Source organism: Arachis duranensis, chromosome 6, assembly GCF_000817695.3.
Source record: "Arachis duranensis cultivar V14167 chromosome 6, aradu.V14167.gnm2.J7QH, whole genome shotgun sequence".
Lineage (NCBI taxonomy): Eukaryota > Viridiplantae > Streptophyta > Magnoliopsida > Fabales > Fabaceae > Arachis > Arachis duranensis.
Window position 1 is genome coordinate 3,913,767 of NC_029777.3, and position 15,853 is coordinate 3,929,619.

Below are 15,853 nucleotides of genomic sequence, written 5' to 3' on the forward strand. Positions count from 1 at the left end.
GTTAAACAATCTAAACACCACAATAAAAATACCATAAAATTCATCCATATTCGTTGAAGACCCCAAGCTTGAAATTAAAGAACTTAGAATTAACTTTTTGATGGTCTCCACTCTCCACAGTCCTTGTTTTGTCTCCAATGGCTCCGCCAATAATGCATCCCAACATTATGGAAATGTAACTCTTGCATTCTTGATGGAACATAGCGTGCAGGAAGAAATTTAATGGAAGTGTCTTTATAGATGTGTCTAATAAAAATATTTTTTTATAATTGTATTTAATAGAAGTGTCTTTATAAATATATTTTTTAAATGTATCTCTTTATACATATTTTAAAATATAATAATTAATTATTTTTGACAATAAATTAACAGACAATATATTGATATCTTATACTTTTTCATTCCATATATTATTATTATTGTATTATTTGTGCGATGCATCTGATTTGGATGAGTAGTGTTAACTACGAACTAGAATCAATGCTTTAGGTTAAAGGCATAAAAAACAGTCGAATACAAAATGAGATGGCATTAGTGTTTTATATTATTCTTTGGTTTACTGTGATGGATTTGAGTTTTATTATATGGATATGGTTCCGGATTCCTTATAAAGTTATAATTGAACACACATCGTGTTATGTTGACAAAAAAAGATAAATATATTTTGAAAAGAAATTAAAAATTATGCGTGTATGTAACGTGTATGATTCATCATATATATAGATATATATATGAATTAGGATATTGACTTGCACTTTTTTTTTCCTTTTTATTTAAAAAAAAAATAAATTAACTCATCAAAATTATGCCCACAAAATAACTTCTTTAAAAATATCTTCTTCAAATGTACCTTTAAATCATAACTTATCTGTCTAATTCCCTCAAATTGAAGCCGGATAGACCACATCCATAAATTCTCTCTTCTTACTCTACATTTTTTGTTTATTTATTTATCAGCCCTACTACACAGCCCCTGGCTGAAATCGCCGCAAGAGATCTTGTTTGAACCTCCTCCACGAGAAGAAAGGCGTATTCTCCTCCCACCATTCCAACCACGTTAATGCTTCTCCTTGGAAAGCCAACATGACGTAGTCGAGCTTCTCTCTGGAAGTGATATGGGTCAGCCGGAAATAGCGTTCTATCTGCACCAGCCACCCACACACATCCTCTTTCCTCCGCATGCATTAAGATTTTGGACTCAGGAATTGAGCAACTTGAAAGGCAACTTATTAGAACCAGAGTTTCACTTCTCAACATATATAATTATTAAGAAATTATGTAGATAATAATATCATATTCATACACTTGTAAATGAAAATTTTGTTAATCAGTATACATTATTTGATTTGAGACTTCAATTATAGCTGTTATGTTTCAAATGAATCTATATATATGGACACAGTTAAAATGTTCAGAATAATTTTACTTAATTTACAACTTGATTAGTATTAGTACATGTATTAAATACACATGTTGTTTTGAATGAATATTGAAGCTGATCAAGTTGGTGGTTGAACAATGATGAAAATTCTATTATTGCTATCAATTATAAGTAATGGGCTTAAATTCCACATGTTGAATCTAATGAATGATTTGATTATTGTCTTCTTGTTATTATAATGATAAATAAACAAATTAAATTAAATCAATATGCATTCTCCTTAAGTTCTAGATATATATACATACATACATCATAGGAAGATATAGCACAGCATAATCTATAATGCATCACCACCGTCACGACTCAAAATTTTGGCAAAAGAAACATATGTTAAATATATATTTATATTTGACAATAATGTTTCAGCACCTTATAATTTCACTCAATCAAGAGGAAAAACAAAACCATCACTTTCATTGTAGAAAAAGAGGGAGAGAAAAGAATAGTAAAATAATATTGATTTGACTAAAGTTCATATATATTTCAAACTAGTGTAGAAAGTAGTCATTATATTGCAACAGAAAGAAAGGCACTTTTTTATTCTTTCATATATTTGTTTATCATTTACTAGTAGATTTCTTTTACCTGAAATTACTAATATGGAGCTAAAAGGAGATGATTGAACAAAGCAACATGAGCAATAAAGTCTTGTTTTATTAGGTGAGATCGGCTATATGAATCAAACAATATTATTAAATTATATCATGTATTATATCTATTGAAAAACCGTTTACATGTAGATATTGTTTGATCACCTCGTTAAAAAAAAAAAAAACTCAAGTCAATTGCCATTAAAGAGTTGGAAGAAAGTGATAGAATTATAAGTAATTATTGGTATGTAGTCATGTAAATAATTATATATACTACAAACAAACGCATAGCATGGAGCTTTTGATTTTCATGCATTAAAGTAGTTTGCATCTACATGTTCTAAGAAATTAATACTTCACAAAAGGACAAGATATTTATAATTATGCAATAGCAACTAAATTGCAATGTCAATGTCCCTCGTGCATTGTATAATAAAGATACAATGAACCATAAACAAATATTGGCCAAATATGATTTCACAATTTAAAAAAAAAATGAAGTATGAGTTGTAGAGATATGCTAAGGAGACATTAGATATAACATATCTTTGATTTTTGTCTTGATCAGTATTAGATCATTTAGTAATCAATTATATATCAATCATGCTAATATATATAAATATCGATTATTAAATTAACTATTCATCTAAAATATATTTTTTAATATAATAACTGATTTAGTGCGTGATTTTTTTTTATGCACATAATATTTATTTATTATCATATAATTTGATATGATAGAGTTTATCACACACATATATATATTGATCATAGCCAATAAAGGAAAGCAAATTGGAAATTCAATTCCACATATTGAATCTTAATATAAACACCCTTTAATCTTTCCTCTTTTGTTTAGAAGAAAAACATGGAAGCCTCTTCATTGAACATCAAAATTCATAACCATGCTCGTTCTAATAGTTTGCCTTCTAAGCCACACCCTATTATTCTACAATGCGATGAATACTTAGCCATATTAGGGGGAGGTGGTGCTTCTTCTGATTCCACCACTACCTCCTCTGCTTCATTGCTCACCCAAAAACTAAGTATCCTTCTTGATTTGCACAATTGTGTCCAAAATTTGGTTCAACTACCTCTAACACAAGAAGCATTAGTCCACCAACGCCGCGAAAAATGGGTGGATGAACTCTTGGAAGGTTCCTTGATGCTTCTAGATGCATGCACAACAACAAAAGATGCTCTACTTCACACCAAAGAGTGCAGCCGCGAGCTTCAATCGATAATCCGGCGAAGAAGGCAAGGCCAAGTTGAGCTAACAATAGAGGTTAAAAAATTCTTGACATCAAGGAAAGTGGTGAGAAAATCAATCTTCAAAGCCTTGGAAAATTTAAAGGGTCATAATGCAAATAAATGCAACCCTTCTATGATCAACAAAGAATATCAAACAGTTAACTTGTTGAAAGAAATTCAAGTTACTAGTTTTGCCATATTCGAGTCCCTTTTGAACTTTATTTCTGGATCTACACAATCGAAACGTGGCGGTTGGCTGTTGGTTTCGAAGCTGATGAACAAGAAAAGGATGTTATCCAACACAGAGGACAATAATGAATTTGCAAAAGTGGATGATGCATTGCAGTTCTTTGCATTCAATATGGGAAACATCGATGACTTGCAGAACAAGTTACTAAGATTGGGGTCATGCATTCAAGATCTTGAAGAAGGACTTGAGTCATTGTTTAGGCGCTTAATCAAAATCAGAGTTGCCCTTCTCAACATTTTTAATCACTAGTTGTTGATCCAACTTAACGGCTTTTGAATTTTGTAATATATTAATTAATTAGCAGCTTGTATACAATTATTGCAGATAATGTATTAACCCTTATTTTTATGATAACGATGAAATTGTTTAACTGATAAGGATGGAATTACAAATTATATATAGTTAATTGTGTTCAGCCAAAATAAATAAAAAAAAATTGAGTAAACTTATGATTGAATTTGAAATTAAATGCAAATCATGCAAAGCAAAAGAATAAATTTATCCCTCCTTGTTCTAAATTCTTTTCTATATAATAAGAGAGAACACTTATTTTTTTAAGATAACAATTTAGTTAAAATGTCATATCAATTAAGTTTTTTTTATATATAATTTCTAATTGATAATTAATTTTTTTTCGTGTTATATACCCAGACACAATAGTGAGAATAGAAGTTTCTATTCCTAAAGAAAGAAAAATTCCTCCTCTGCCTTTGTACTATAGTAGAAAGAGGAGAGTGGAAGGGAGAATTGGAAAAAAGAAAGAAGGGGATATTCATGTAATTAATATGCCAGCTGGCACTGTTAGTGGAAAAAACGTGAAAAAGGATCAGCTGGAGAATCCTAACCGAATTGAGTATACCAGTAACAGAATTGGGGTGGCAGGAGGGACGTTTTGAAAAAAGTTAAGGAGAGTTGAGGCTGGCTCTTACACACAGCCCTTATCATTTTTCTTTATTGTTCTTGTATCTTCCTTACTATTTTCTACATCTATATCACTCTTCTATTCTGTTCTGTGTGTTGCTGTGTTGTTGATGTGCATATTTTTAGTTGTGCAGGTACCAGTTGTTACAACTGGTATTTTGTACATGTCATCCACGCGAGCTGCAACTATAGAGGCTAGGGCAGACTGATTGGAAAGACAGATGGAGGAATTTAGAGGCGAACATGCACGCAGCACTGAGATGATTACGAAGAGACTCGAGGAGTTGAGTAAGGGGTTGAATGTGGAGGAAAATAGAAACCGATTGCATCGTGATAGAGAAGAGCAAGAGCACGGAGAGGGTGCGGAGGAAAGAGGATGTGTGTGGGTGGCTGGTGCAGATAGAACGCTATTTCCGGCTGACCCATATCACTTCCAGAGAGAAGCTCGACTACGTCATGTTGGCTTTCCAAGGAGAAGCATTAACGTGGTTGGAATGGTGGGAGGAGAATACGCCTTTCTTCTCGTGGAGGAGGTTCAAACAAGATCTCTTGCGGCGATTTCAGCCAGGGGCTGTGTAGTAGGGCTGATAAATAAATAAACAAAAAATGTAGAGTAAGAAGAGAGAATTTATGGATGTGGTCTATCCGGCTTCAATTTGAGGGAATTAGACAGATAAGTTATGATTTAAAGGTACATTTGAAGAAGATATTTTTCAAAGATGTTATTTGTGGGCATAATTTTAATGAGTTAGTTTATTTTTCTTTAAGAAAAAAAGATAAAAGAAGTGCAAGACGTTACATACACGCATAATTTTTAATTTCTTTTCAAAATATATTTGTCTTTTTTGTCAACATAACAATAAAACTCAAAGCTGCATCAACCTTTTCAAATTCATTTGTGTCACATGATTCAACTCTATTAGACTTCAACAATTTTTGCATCACTTTCCACACTTTGTTGTTCCTTTGGACCACATTGATAAACAACAAAGATTCCAATGAGTTCAATGTGACTAATTCTGCTTCTTTTAAGACCGCATTGTCTTTGCTTGAGGAAGAAGCAACGATAATATCCTTCCTGAATCCTTTCAAAGGCTTTCTGAATTATTGCCTTCTTGATCTGTTTCCTTGATGCAATGTATTTTCCAACCTCAATTGAGATTCCATCTTTGGCTTTACTTCGCCTGCAAAAAACTGACTCGAGCTCACACACGCTTTCCCTTGATTCCATCTAATAGTTCATGGATGCATTCTCCTGCCAAAGCTTGTTGTGAATGCACTCATGCAGATCTTGCAAGACACTGAGATTCTTGTTTATCGAAGATGATGACGATGACAGGCTGTTGCTGCGAAAAGGAAGAGAAATCTGTGTTTGTTTTCAAAAATTGCCATTTTTTATTTCATGTGATCAATAGCACAAGTTGTTGTTCTAAACAGAGAATATCTGATATCTATATATAGCAAAATTGTTGAGGAGACAAGAATAATATTTTTCTTTTAAAATATCGCAAACTTTGATCTTATAATCTTGAAGCTACCACAGCATTGTTTGGTAAATGCTTCCTACAAGCCAAGCTTCACAATTCATCCCTCATCAATTAATAAATTTTTTATGTTTATCTAAAATGCATGTAGGTAATGATACTAACCATCATCAAGTGGATAGTTTATAATAGTGTCTATTATTAACTCATTTAAAGTGGAATAAAATATTTATTGATTTTATGCATGCGTGTTAGAAAACATAATATTATATTAGCATACTACAATATTGTGACTTGTGTTTAGATCCATCTGGTTTGGCAGATTATGAGGAGATTCAGCAGATGATGAAGAGGACAACAACCACAATGGAGTGTAAAGCGTGTGTAGGTGTAGGTAGTACACAATGTACATAGTCCCCTAGAATTATTATTCAGACTTATATTACACAAGGTTTGTGGCGCACAAATTCTATTTCAGCTCACAGGAAATATATTTAAAGGAATCACTGGCTAAAAGATTTAGTATAAAAATGCCATGAAAACAGTTAGTAACGACACTGACAATCAAAATTGTCTTAAAATTTTATTTTTTAAAAAATGAAATGAAACTTTGTTTTTCCATGAAATAGTATATATATAGGGAGCAGAAACGATATTTAAATGTTTAAATTTGTGTAGCATAGACATTGTTCCGAAAGTTATCTAAAACTGGGTTGCTTTTGGTTCTGAACGTGAGGTCCAAGTTCCTTTAAGGGCAGCGTCTGACTTCTTTCTTATCAAGGTGTCGCCGTCCAAATTTCTCGTGAGAAGGTGGGAGGTAGTACTTACAAGGGACTCCGATGCTTAAGATAACAAGGGTTTTAAGCAGGTTTTTAGTAAATTGTGTCTTGAATATACTTGAGGTTTTGTCAGTGTATTTATAGTAAAAAGATAACCACCTTTAGAATAGTTTCACTTTTGATGGTGAATGACCGTTCCCTTTATTTTGGGAATTAGTTGAAATCTCCCTTTTAGATAAAGTGGAGAGATAGTAGGAGATATTTCAGGAGTCGGTTACTTATTCAGATAGGTAGAATTACCGTCGTCATGCCCAACCTCATAGGTAAGAGCAAAAGGAGCCATCCTTTTGGGTGGGCTTTTCTTTTTTTTGGGTCTAGCTTAATGTTTTTGGGTTAGGGTATGAACAGTGCCCCTACTTGAGTTCGAGCTTGTATGAGATCGGGTTCAAGCATTGGTGGATCTTCCTTCACGTCGGGTAAACCGCCTTTTTGGGGTGAGTTGGACACTCGATGTGTTTTAGGAGGATGAGAGGAATTATGAGATTGTTGTCGCTGATCCTAAGGAGAGGATCTGTTTTTTCAGACTGCATAGGTCAGAGCGGCATTTCATCTATATGTATGATTCTTTTTACTAAGTTAGAGGTTAGCCTTTCTTTTACTGACTTCGAGATTGAGGTCCTCAGGACCTGTAATATTGCCCCCACTCAATTGCATCCTAATTCTTGGAGTTTTTTGAAGATATATCACTTCTTTGTCGGAAACTTGATGTCCGACCTTCGGTTAAGGTGTTCTTCTATATTTTTGTCCTTACCAAGCCTTTTTGTTCCAAAAAATACGGTTGGGTCTCCTTCCAAGCTGTCCAGGGGAGAAAAGTCTTTGCTATCTTTGACGAATCTTTCTATAATTTTAAGAATTATTTTTTCAAGATCCGTTCTGTTGAGGGGGTCCAACCTTTCTTCCTTAGTGAGGGGGATGAGCCTGTTTTTCCTTTATATTGGGAGAAAAAACCTATAATAATTAAGTATAACGTGAACGACTTAGATGAGCTTGATGAGAGTGTAGTCGGTCTGTTCCAGAAGTGTTAGGGTCGAGCTCCCTTTTTGGATACGAAGAAGTTTTAGAGAATCCTAACCAACTTCAATCCGAACTAAGTAGCTCTCTTTCCATTTTTTAAGTGTAATTTTGTTAGTTTTGTTTTTTTTCATGGGTAACATGTTTCGATCTTGATGCAGATACGATGACTCCCAAATCAACTGCAATGAAAATACTTCAGACCGTCAGAGAGAATGTTGTCGCTCGGAGCATATAATTGAAAGAAGTGGGTGAAACCGCCGACCTCTCCTTGCCATCGAAGTCGGACTCGGGTGCCTCAACCTCTCTAAAGGTTATTCCCGACCCGACTCCTCAACCGACTCCTCCTCCTTCTAACTCGGCCAAGCCAACAGCCCATCCTCCACCTTCTACTATCGAACCCAATCCCAAAAAATGCAAGACCTCGGAATCGGAAAGTATATATGAGCAGGATTTTGATGTCCTTACTTGGAGTGAAAAGCACACCATTCCACATAGCTTTATCAGTATGGATAATGTTGCCATTAAAAGCCACCTTCATCTCCTTACCTGAGGTAGAGTCCGAACAGCTTACATTTATGCAGCTTTAGCTAGGGAGTTTATTCAGAGCTCCTTGGCTATTTTAATAGTGGATATTTGGCATAAATGATTATATCATTTGAAACATATTTCTTTAATCGATACAGTTGTTTAGTTGAACACAAATTTTTATTATTTCGACAACTTTCGATGCTGCTTTTTGCTAAGATAGAAAAGACGTCGACGAAGTAGATCGATCCTTTTTGGACCTTTCGTAAATATTATTTTCCTTTAAGTGTTAGCGTTCCAACTTCAAGTAATTGGATTTTTACCAAGTTACTTTTGTATTTCGTTTTCGGTCCAACTTGTTTTGAGGTCGGTTCACGAACTGCTTACATAACTTTTTATACTAATTTGTACCTGTCACTTCATCTCGCTGACCATGTAGGTCGGGCAATGATTTTCGCAATTTTTTGAATTTAAATTAATGCGTTTGAAATGAAAAATTTGGTTGAAAAAATACTTTATTATTAATAAGGGAGAAAGGGTTTACATAAATTTGTTTGCTACTAAGGATTTTTCTTGTAATCCTTAACCCTTGCTATGATGCCTCGTTAAAACCCCCTTCAGCGAAATTCTTTTTGAGAAAAAATCATGAAGTCGGTATAAAGAATACACCAGGGAGCAAGGTATGCTTTTCTAATGGTAATACCTCTTCAAGATACATGCATGCCACGACATAGGGAGCTCATTCCCTTTCAAGTCGGACACCTTATAGTAACCTTTTCCTAAGCAGGTTATTGACCTGGGTGGTAGTTATCAAGCGACTTCATTGCGACGGCCTTACAACGAGTCGCATTGGACGCATAAGCTAGATACATCCGACTTTTAAAATTTCTAAGGTGATGTCTCAGGTCGGTTGTTCCGTGATAGAAATTCATGTCGGGTGTTTTAAAGTTTCTAGGAACCCTGACTCGCATGATCTCTTCAATGAACGGATCCTCCCCTCCGAGAGGACTTTCCTCCCGATCCGTCCGATGACTCCGATTTCGAAGCTCGACTTCTAACTTCGAGAGTTTTTCCTTCACCTCTCTCCGGCGTACTTCCTTTCGTAATTCTCTTTTTGTTTCTCGATGTCGTGTAGCCTCCTGCTCAAGCTATTCCAATGTGGTGTCCATGTACTAGTTCTAATATCTCCGTCAGATGAGGAGGTTCCTCTGTCTCGGCTGAGTGGACTTCTGAGTGGATTCGATGTGGATGGGAGTTTCCTGATGTTCCTTTCCCATAGGGGGGCGCTTGTTCTTTCCCGTGGTGGGGGTAGTGCAAGTGCTCGGCCATCATTGTGACGTTCTGGCTTGAACTCAGATGCAGCACGTCCATCTTCTAATTGTTCGTCCGCCATGGTTGGATGTAGACCTCTACGTCCCCGGCAATGGCGCCAATGTTCCGAGGATTACCTTAAACTGGGTTACTTTTGGGCCTCCAAGCTCCTTTAGGAATAGCGTCCGACTTCTTTGTTGCCGAGGTGTCGCTGTCTAAGTTCCTCGTGAGGAGCTGGGGGTGGTACCTACAAGGGACTTCGATGCTTAAGTTAGCAAGGGTTTTAAGTAGGTTTTTAGTAGATTGGTCTTGAATATACCTTAGGTTTTGTGAGTGTATTTATAGTTGAAGGATAACCACCTTTAGAGTAATTCCACCTTTGATAGTGGATGACCGTTCCCTTTATCTTGGGAATTAGTTTAGAACTCCTTTCTAGTCTAGATAAAGTGGAGAGAAAGTAAGACATATTTCAAGAGTCAGTTACTTATTAAAATAGGTAGAACATTGTCATCGTGCCCGACCTCTATGAGGTTGCGTAAGAGTAGAAGGAATCATTCTTTTAGGTGGGCTTTTCTTGTTTTTGATCCTGGCTTAATGTTTTAGGGTTAAAGTATGAACAGACATCATTGTCATCATGGCCAAAATATGATTTTAAAAAAATACTACATATACACAAAATTAACCATAATATATTTATATATAAATACATGTATTTTTTAATATAATATCAATCTATGATGCACGGACACTGACATGGATACGGGACACTATGGTATGGGACACGGAGACACACAATTTTAAAATCTTATAAACATGGGGACATATATATATAGGATTAAGTACTTTTTTCATCCCTAAAGTCTGAGATTAAAATCAAAATTGTTCCCGACCTTTTTTCCGTATTAAAATCATCCTCAACGTTACAAAACCTTATAAAATTGTCTTTTGTCCATAAATAATATTTTTCGGACTATTTTGCCCTTAAACAAAAATAAAAAACCCTCCTTATCCTCACCACTAACTTCTACATAATCATCATCATCGCTACGCACATCTCTCTCTCTCCCTCTCCCTTTCCTCATTGCCATCACCACTACCATCATAACCATCACACTTTCTTTCTTTCTATTACCTATTCATCATCCTAAATAACTATCACCCACCCACAAACTAAATTCAGCAACAGCAACAACCAAATTCAGCAACAACAAATTCAACAATTTTAACAAATTCAGCAACAACAACACACTTTTAGCAGCAACAACAACAACAAAATGAATCAACAGCAACATCCACAAAATAAATCAACAAAAATTTCAGATTTAACAACAATTTAGCAATAATCAACCGCAACTTCAGATCCAAAATCAGCAACAACAGAAATTAAAAAAAAAAAGAAATGATGTATATGTTCTTCAAAACTTAAAAAACAAAAAAAAAGAAGAACAAAAAGAGGAGGAAGCAAGTGACGGTGTGGGAACTTACTGCCATCAACCTCTAGCCGCCGCACCCTCAGTGCGCCGGTTCTACCCTCCTTCTTCCTTCCATTCTTTTCTTCTTCCTCTTCCTTCCAACTACCACCCACCGTCGCCATTCGTCGAAAGCCAACAGCCACTACAAGCGTCGCCTCACCCTTCCTAGAACACGTCACAGTGCCACCATGTCAGGGGATTTGAAGCTGAAGACGAAGAATTCGAAGACGCTTCTATCGATCCCACTACTCTCCGCTCTCTACCTTCCCAACCTCTCACAACTAACCTCACTCCTCCTACCCCCATCGATCCGCAACCCGATCCCAAACCCGCACCTTCCAATCTCTCGAAAGTGCCGCTCACCACCTTCGATTTCGACGAGGATGAATTCGAAGGTCTCTCCATCAAACACCCCTCCTCCGATCTCAATGATTCTCACTCCAATTCTACCTCCCCTCTCACCGCTTTAAATTCTCTTTGCCTCTTTTGTTTTTTATTTTTATTTTATAATTTTTTTAGTTAAAAGTAATTTGGTGAGGGAGAATATAAGTCTGGAAAAAAGAAAGAAAGAAAGAGGCTCGGTAATGATGATAATTGATGAAGCTAGGGAGGGGGAGGGGGAGGTTTTTTTTAAAGGTAAAATTGTCTGAAAAATGTTGTTTATGGATAAAAGGACAAAGTTATAATGTTTTGTAACGTTGATTGTAATTTTAATACGAAAAAAAAGTCAGGAACAATTTTGAGTTTGACCCANACACGTAATGATATTCAAGTATGTCCAAACATGTTAAATTTTTTATTTTTAATTAAGATACAGTTGGATACAATAGATGAGCATATCGAATGAATGTCGATGAGAGTCAAAATCTGTTTGAACTAATAAAAATTGAGGGCTTATTTTGGTGAACATTTACAAAAAGATCTTTTTCAAGTAATCTTTAAAAAAATCTTTTAGAAAAGTAAAAATTATTTAATGTTTGAATATCTCAAATAAATATATCTTTGTATTACTAACGCAAGTTGGCACAGATGGACTGCAGTATCCGAGGAATTTGTCATTGGGCTTCCGGCCTGATGGATATCCTGATGCAAACCAAAAAAAAAAAATTAGGGCAAATGACATATTTAAATAAATTCAATGAATCTCTTACCCAAATGTGCAAAACAGAAATATGTTACGTGGTTGTGCAAATTCTAATATTATATAAATCGTGGGAGCCAACCACGGTTTACAATTTGAACATAAACCGTGGCTGGTAGGGACTGTTTCTGGAAGAAACAAAATGAGCATAAACCGTGGCTACCAACCACGGATTACCAAGGAAAAATTTAAGGCATAAACCGTGAGTAGCTACCACGGTTTATATGGATATTGGCTTTGAACGTAAAACCCTGTAGGCTCCCACGGTTTACGTTTATAATACTATGTGTGTGTTTGGATTTCAGTTTGCAAAAGTGAGTTTGCATAAAATTGATTTTACAAAATTGAATAAATGAGAGAAAAACCATTCAATGATAGAAGATCACACTTTACCCTCTAAAATACAAATTTAAAATTTAGAAGATCCAAATTCTTAACAAATATGTTGAAATATAACAATATAAAAATATTCTTTGTTTATTTATTATGTTAAAAATATTTTTTAATAAAAAAAATAATTTTTTAAAAAAGTATAAATTATATGTTTTAAAAAAAATATGTTGTTTTGATTTTTTTAATGTTTTTATTTTTACTATTAAATTTTGTCAATGCTACTAAAGTTTTGACAAATATACTAAAAAATAAAAAAGATTTTATAAAAAAAATGTTTTTCTAACAACTTAATGATAAATATATAATCACATTAGAAATACAACTAAATGAGTCATAATAAGATCGTCAAAAATATCAAAAATGATGAAACATAGAAGCCAAATACATTATAAAGTACACAAAATAATCTCAGCACATGGATTCAACAATAGTCTAGTACTGAAGCAATCTAGCCAGAAATACATAAAAAACTGGGGAAAAAAACATTTCATTAATCTTGCAAAAACTATATCTAGGTGTTTGTTGCTCTTGTGTAAATCTGCTGACTTGCGTGGGCAGAGACCAGTCTAATCGAACCTCTAGCCATCAACTCTCTTATAGCCCTCCTTGCAAGCGATCCATTAATCTGTAACAACGAAAGGAAATAATTACTCTTTTGGGAAGGATAAAACATTACTCATAGTCATACAGTGCTTCATGAATTGAGAATCATATATCCTATTGTGCTAAGTGCAAGCAGGAAGTGTGCTGCAAAAGCCACAATTAGAATGCCTTGGATAGAAAACGATAATGAAGTCATGATTGTAACTGTCAGAAAGAGATCATCAAGAAAGAAGGGCCTTCAATTGTACACATTATTGCGAACTTTAAGCTTAGAGGCTTAAAGGTGAGGGATATGTAACCAAAAACCAATATGGTTTTTCTGGTTTTTCTAAAACAAATAAGTGCTGAGGCCTTTACAAACTAGTGGTTCGGCAAATCATATCTACATGACGGGATAACCTTATTAACCATCAACAGAGAAGAAAATAGTTGTAAAATCCACAAATGAAGGCTGAAGTTGGAGACACAAAGTGGAGTATTGACAACCACAAATAGAAGACAAAATCAACAGTGTAGATAATGGATATAATATATAAATTGCAAGCAAGATCATAACAAGTAACACAAGCCACAAAAACAATATAACAGAAAAACTATGTGCACAAAACTATAAACACAAAATAGTGCATGCAAATCCTTTTAGAATTAGCCCCAAATAATGCAGCAACAGAGCAGGACTGCAGGAACATATAGGCAAACAAAATGAAGAGTTTGAATTTGTCCTAAGCTTACAAACTTGGAATGTCAATAGAGTAAAAAACAAATTCAAAGACACTTCAAAAAGCAGTGACTCCAATCCTAATCACAGCCTAAATCTCAGATCCTACTATAAATACAAATCAAGAGAAAACAGTAATGCTTGTAGAGTAAGAGAAAGAAGAGTACCCTCAAACGATCAGAGAGAATGGAAGGAGTGATGAGCTTGAATTTGGGAGCTTCAGAGAGGAGCTTGTCATAAGTACCCTGATCAAACAGCACCTGGTTGTTCACCTTTTCCTTTTGCTTTCCCTTGCTCCACTTCTGTTATTCACATTCACAATAACAAAAAAAAAAATCTAAACTTTAAAATCAAGCATACATTAACAGCATCAATCCCAAAATTACCTAATAGCACAACTAATAATTCATTTAGGGCCGAAAAGAAAAGAAACATTTATTTTAAAAAATCAAAAAAATAAGAGGGGACCTTCTTCTTTTGCTTGCCACCACCAGATTTGGCGGGCTTGGAAGATGGTGGAGGAGCCTTATCCTTCTTTGGAGCCTGCAATCAACAACACAATGAACCATTTAGAGTGATGTAGAGTGAATCGGAAAAGAAATCAAATTTAGGAGATGGACGAAGAGGAAATTCGCACCATGTGATGGGTTGCGAGGGAGGAAGGAGGAAGGAGAAGGGAGTTTCGGTGCGGAGGCGGAAGTTCAGGTCTGTTCAAGTCAAGTGGCAAGAAAGTGAATGTGAAACCCTAGGGTTTTCTATCGAGGGGTTAACCTAAACATCTAAACGACGTCGTTGCACTTCTCTTCCGAAAGGATTGGACTAGTTCTGTTTGGGCTTTCTAGCTCCGACCCATTGTTCTTATTTGTCGTCTTTTCAGTTTTCAATGTATTTGGTTTGAGATGACTTACGATGTAGTTGGCTGCCTCGATTTTTTTTAATTGCAGATAATGCAAAACTTATTTTTATGATAATAATGAAATTGTTTAACTAATAAGGATAAAATTAGTGTTAGCTCACTAGTCCGCTTAAGCAAGTGTTGGGGGTTCGAATTCCGCCTTGTGTATGCAACAACCCATTAGTCAGCGACAAACCCTTAAATGGAGCTCAGTATCGCGGCGGATTAGTCATTGAGCTGCCGGATTGGAGGATACTGTGGGAAACCAAAAAAAAATGATAAAATTAAATGTAATTCATGCAAAGAAAAGGAATAAATTTATCTCTCTTTGATCTAAATTTTTTTTATATAATAGAAGACAATACCTATTTTTCTAAGATAATAATTTAGTTAAATATATTAAATTATTTAAAAAATTTTACTTATAGACTCTAAATAAGAATAACATTTTTTAAATGTTGAATAGGCAAACTTATTTAATAAAAAAGTGACAAATAAATTTGTCATTTTCAAATTTTAAAAGATTATTTTATCTCATTATTTATAAAGATTGATAAAAAATAAAAGACGAATTCTACTGTGTAAATGGAGAATTTCATTTATATGTATAGATAACACATGTATGCTTATAATGAATATAAGGTGTTTTGCATCATAATGGAAGGAGACAAAAAAATAATATAGAAAAGGGATGATTTTAAATAATAGAAAAAATAGACAATTCTAAATAATAGAAAAGATGGACAGAGAAAAGATGGATAATTTTAAAATAATAGAAAGAGAGAAACGACAATTTTAACTATCTAACTAATGGGCGACTAAACATATCACGTAATTTAAAATTGTTCATTTAAAATCAATATATTATTTTCTTAGAAACTAATCCATTTAAACTAATAATAAAAATTTTAGTGTTAATTTATTTTCTTTTTAAGTATTTTTATTAAAACAATATACGTTAAAATTTAACTCCTAAATTAATTACAGAATATTTGTATATATTTA

The 15,853-nt window shown here is 34.4% G+C and overlaps 3 protein-coding genes across 5 annotated transcripts in view; 2 read left to right on the top strand and 1 right to left on the bottom strand.

The window, feature by feature from the left end:
- The window catches only part of LOC107492047 (probable aldo-keto reductase 1), a 51,608-nt gene that overhangs the window by 20,346 nt on the left and 15,409 nt on the right, over nucleotides 1–15,853 (top strand). The window lies entirely within an intron of this gene.
- Nucleotides 2,900–3,781, top strand: LOC107492045 (uncharacterized). The gene has a single exon (XM_016113012.3). The coding sequence runs from the start codon at nucleotides 2,900–2,902 to the stop codon at nucleotides 3,779–3,781; it is 882 nt and encodes a 293-aa protein (XP_015968498.1).
- LOC107492046 (40S ribosomal protein S25-2) lies at nucleotides 12,975–14,757 on the bottom strand. Its single transcript, XM_016113013.3, has 4 exons — nucleotides 14,591–14,757; nucleotides 14,422–14,496; nucleotides 14,121–14,255; nucleotides 12,975–13,257 (listed from the first exon to the last, which is right to left on the bottom strand). Exons 1-4 carry the CDS (start codon nucleotides 14,591–14,593, stop codon nucleotides 13,144–13,146), a joined length of 327 nt encoding a protein of 108 aa, XP_015968499.1. The 5' UTR covers nucleotides 14,594–14,757; the 3' UTR covers nucleotides 12,975–13,143.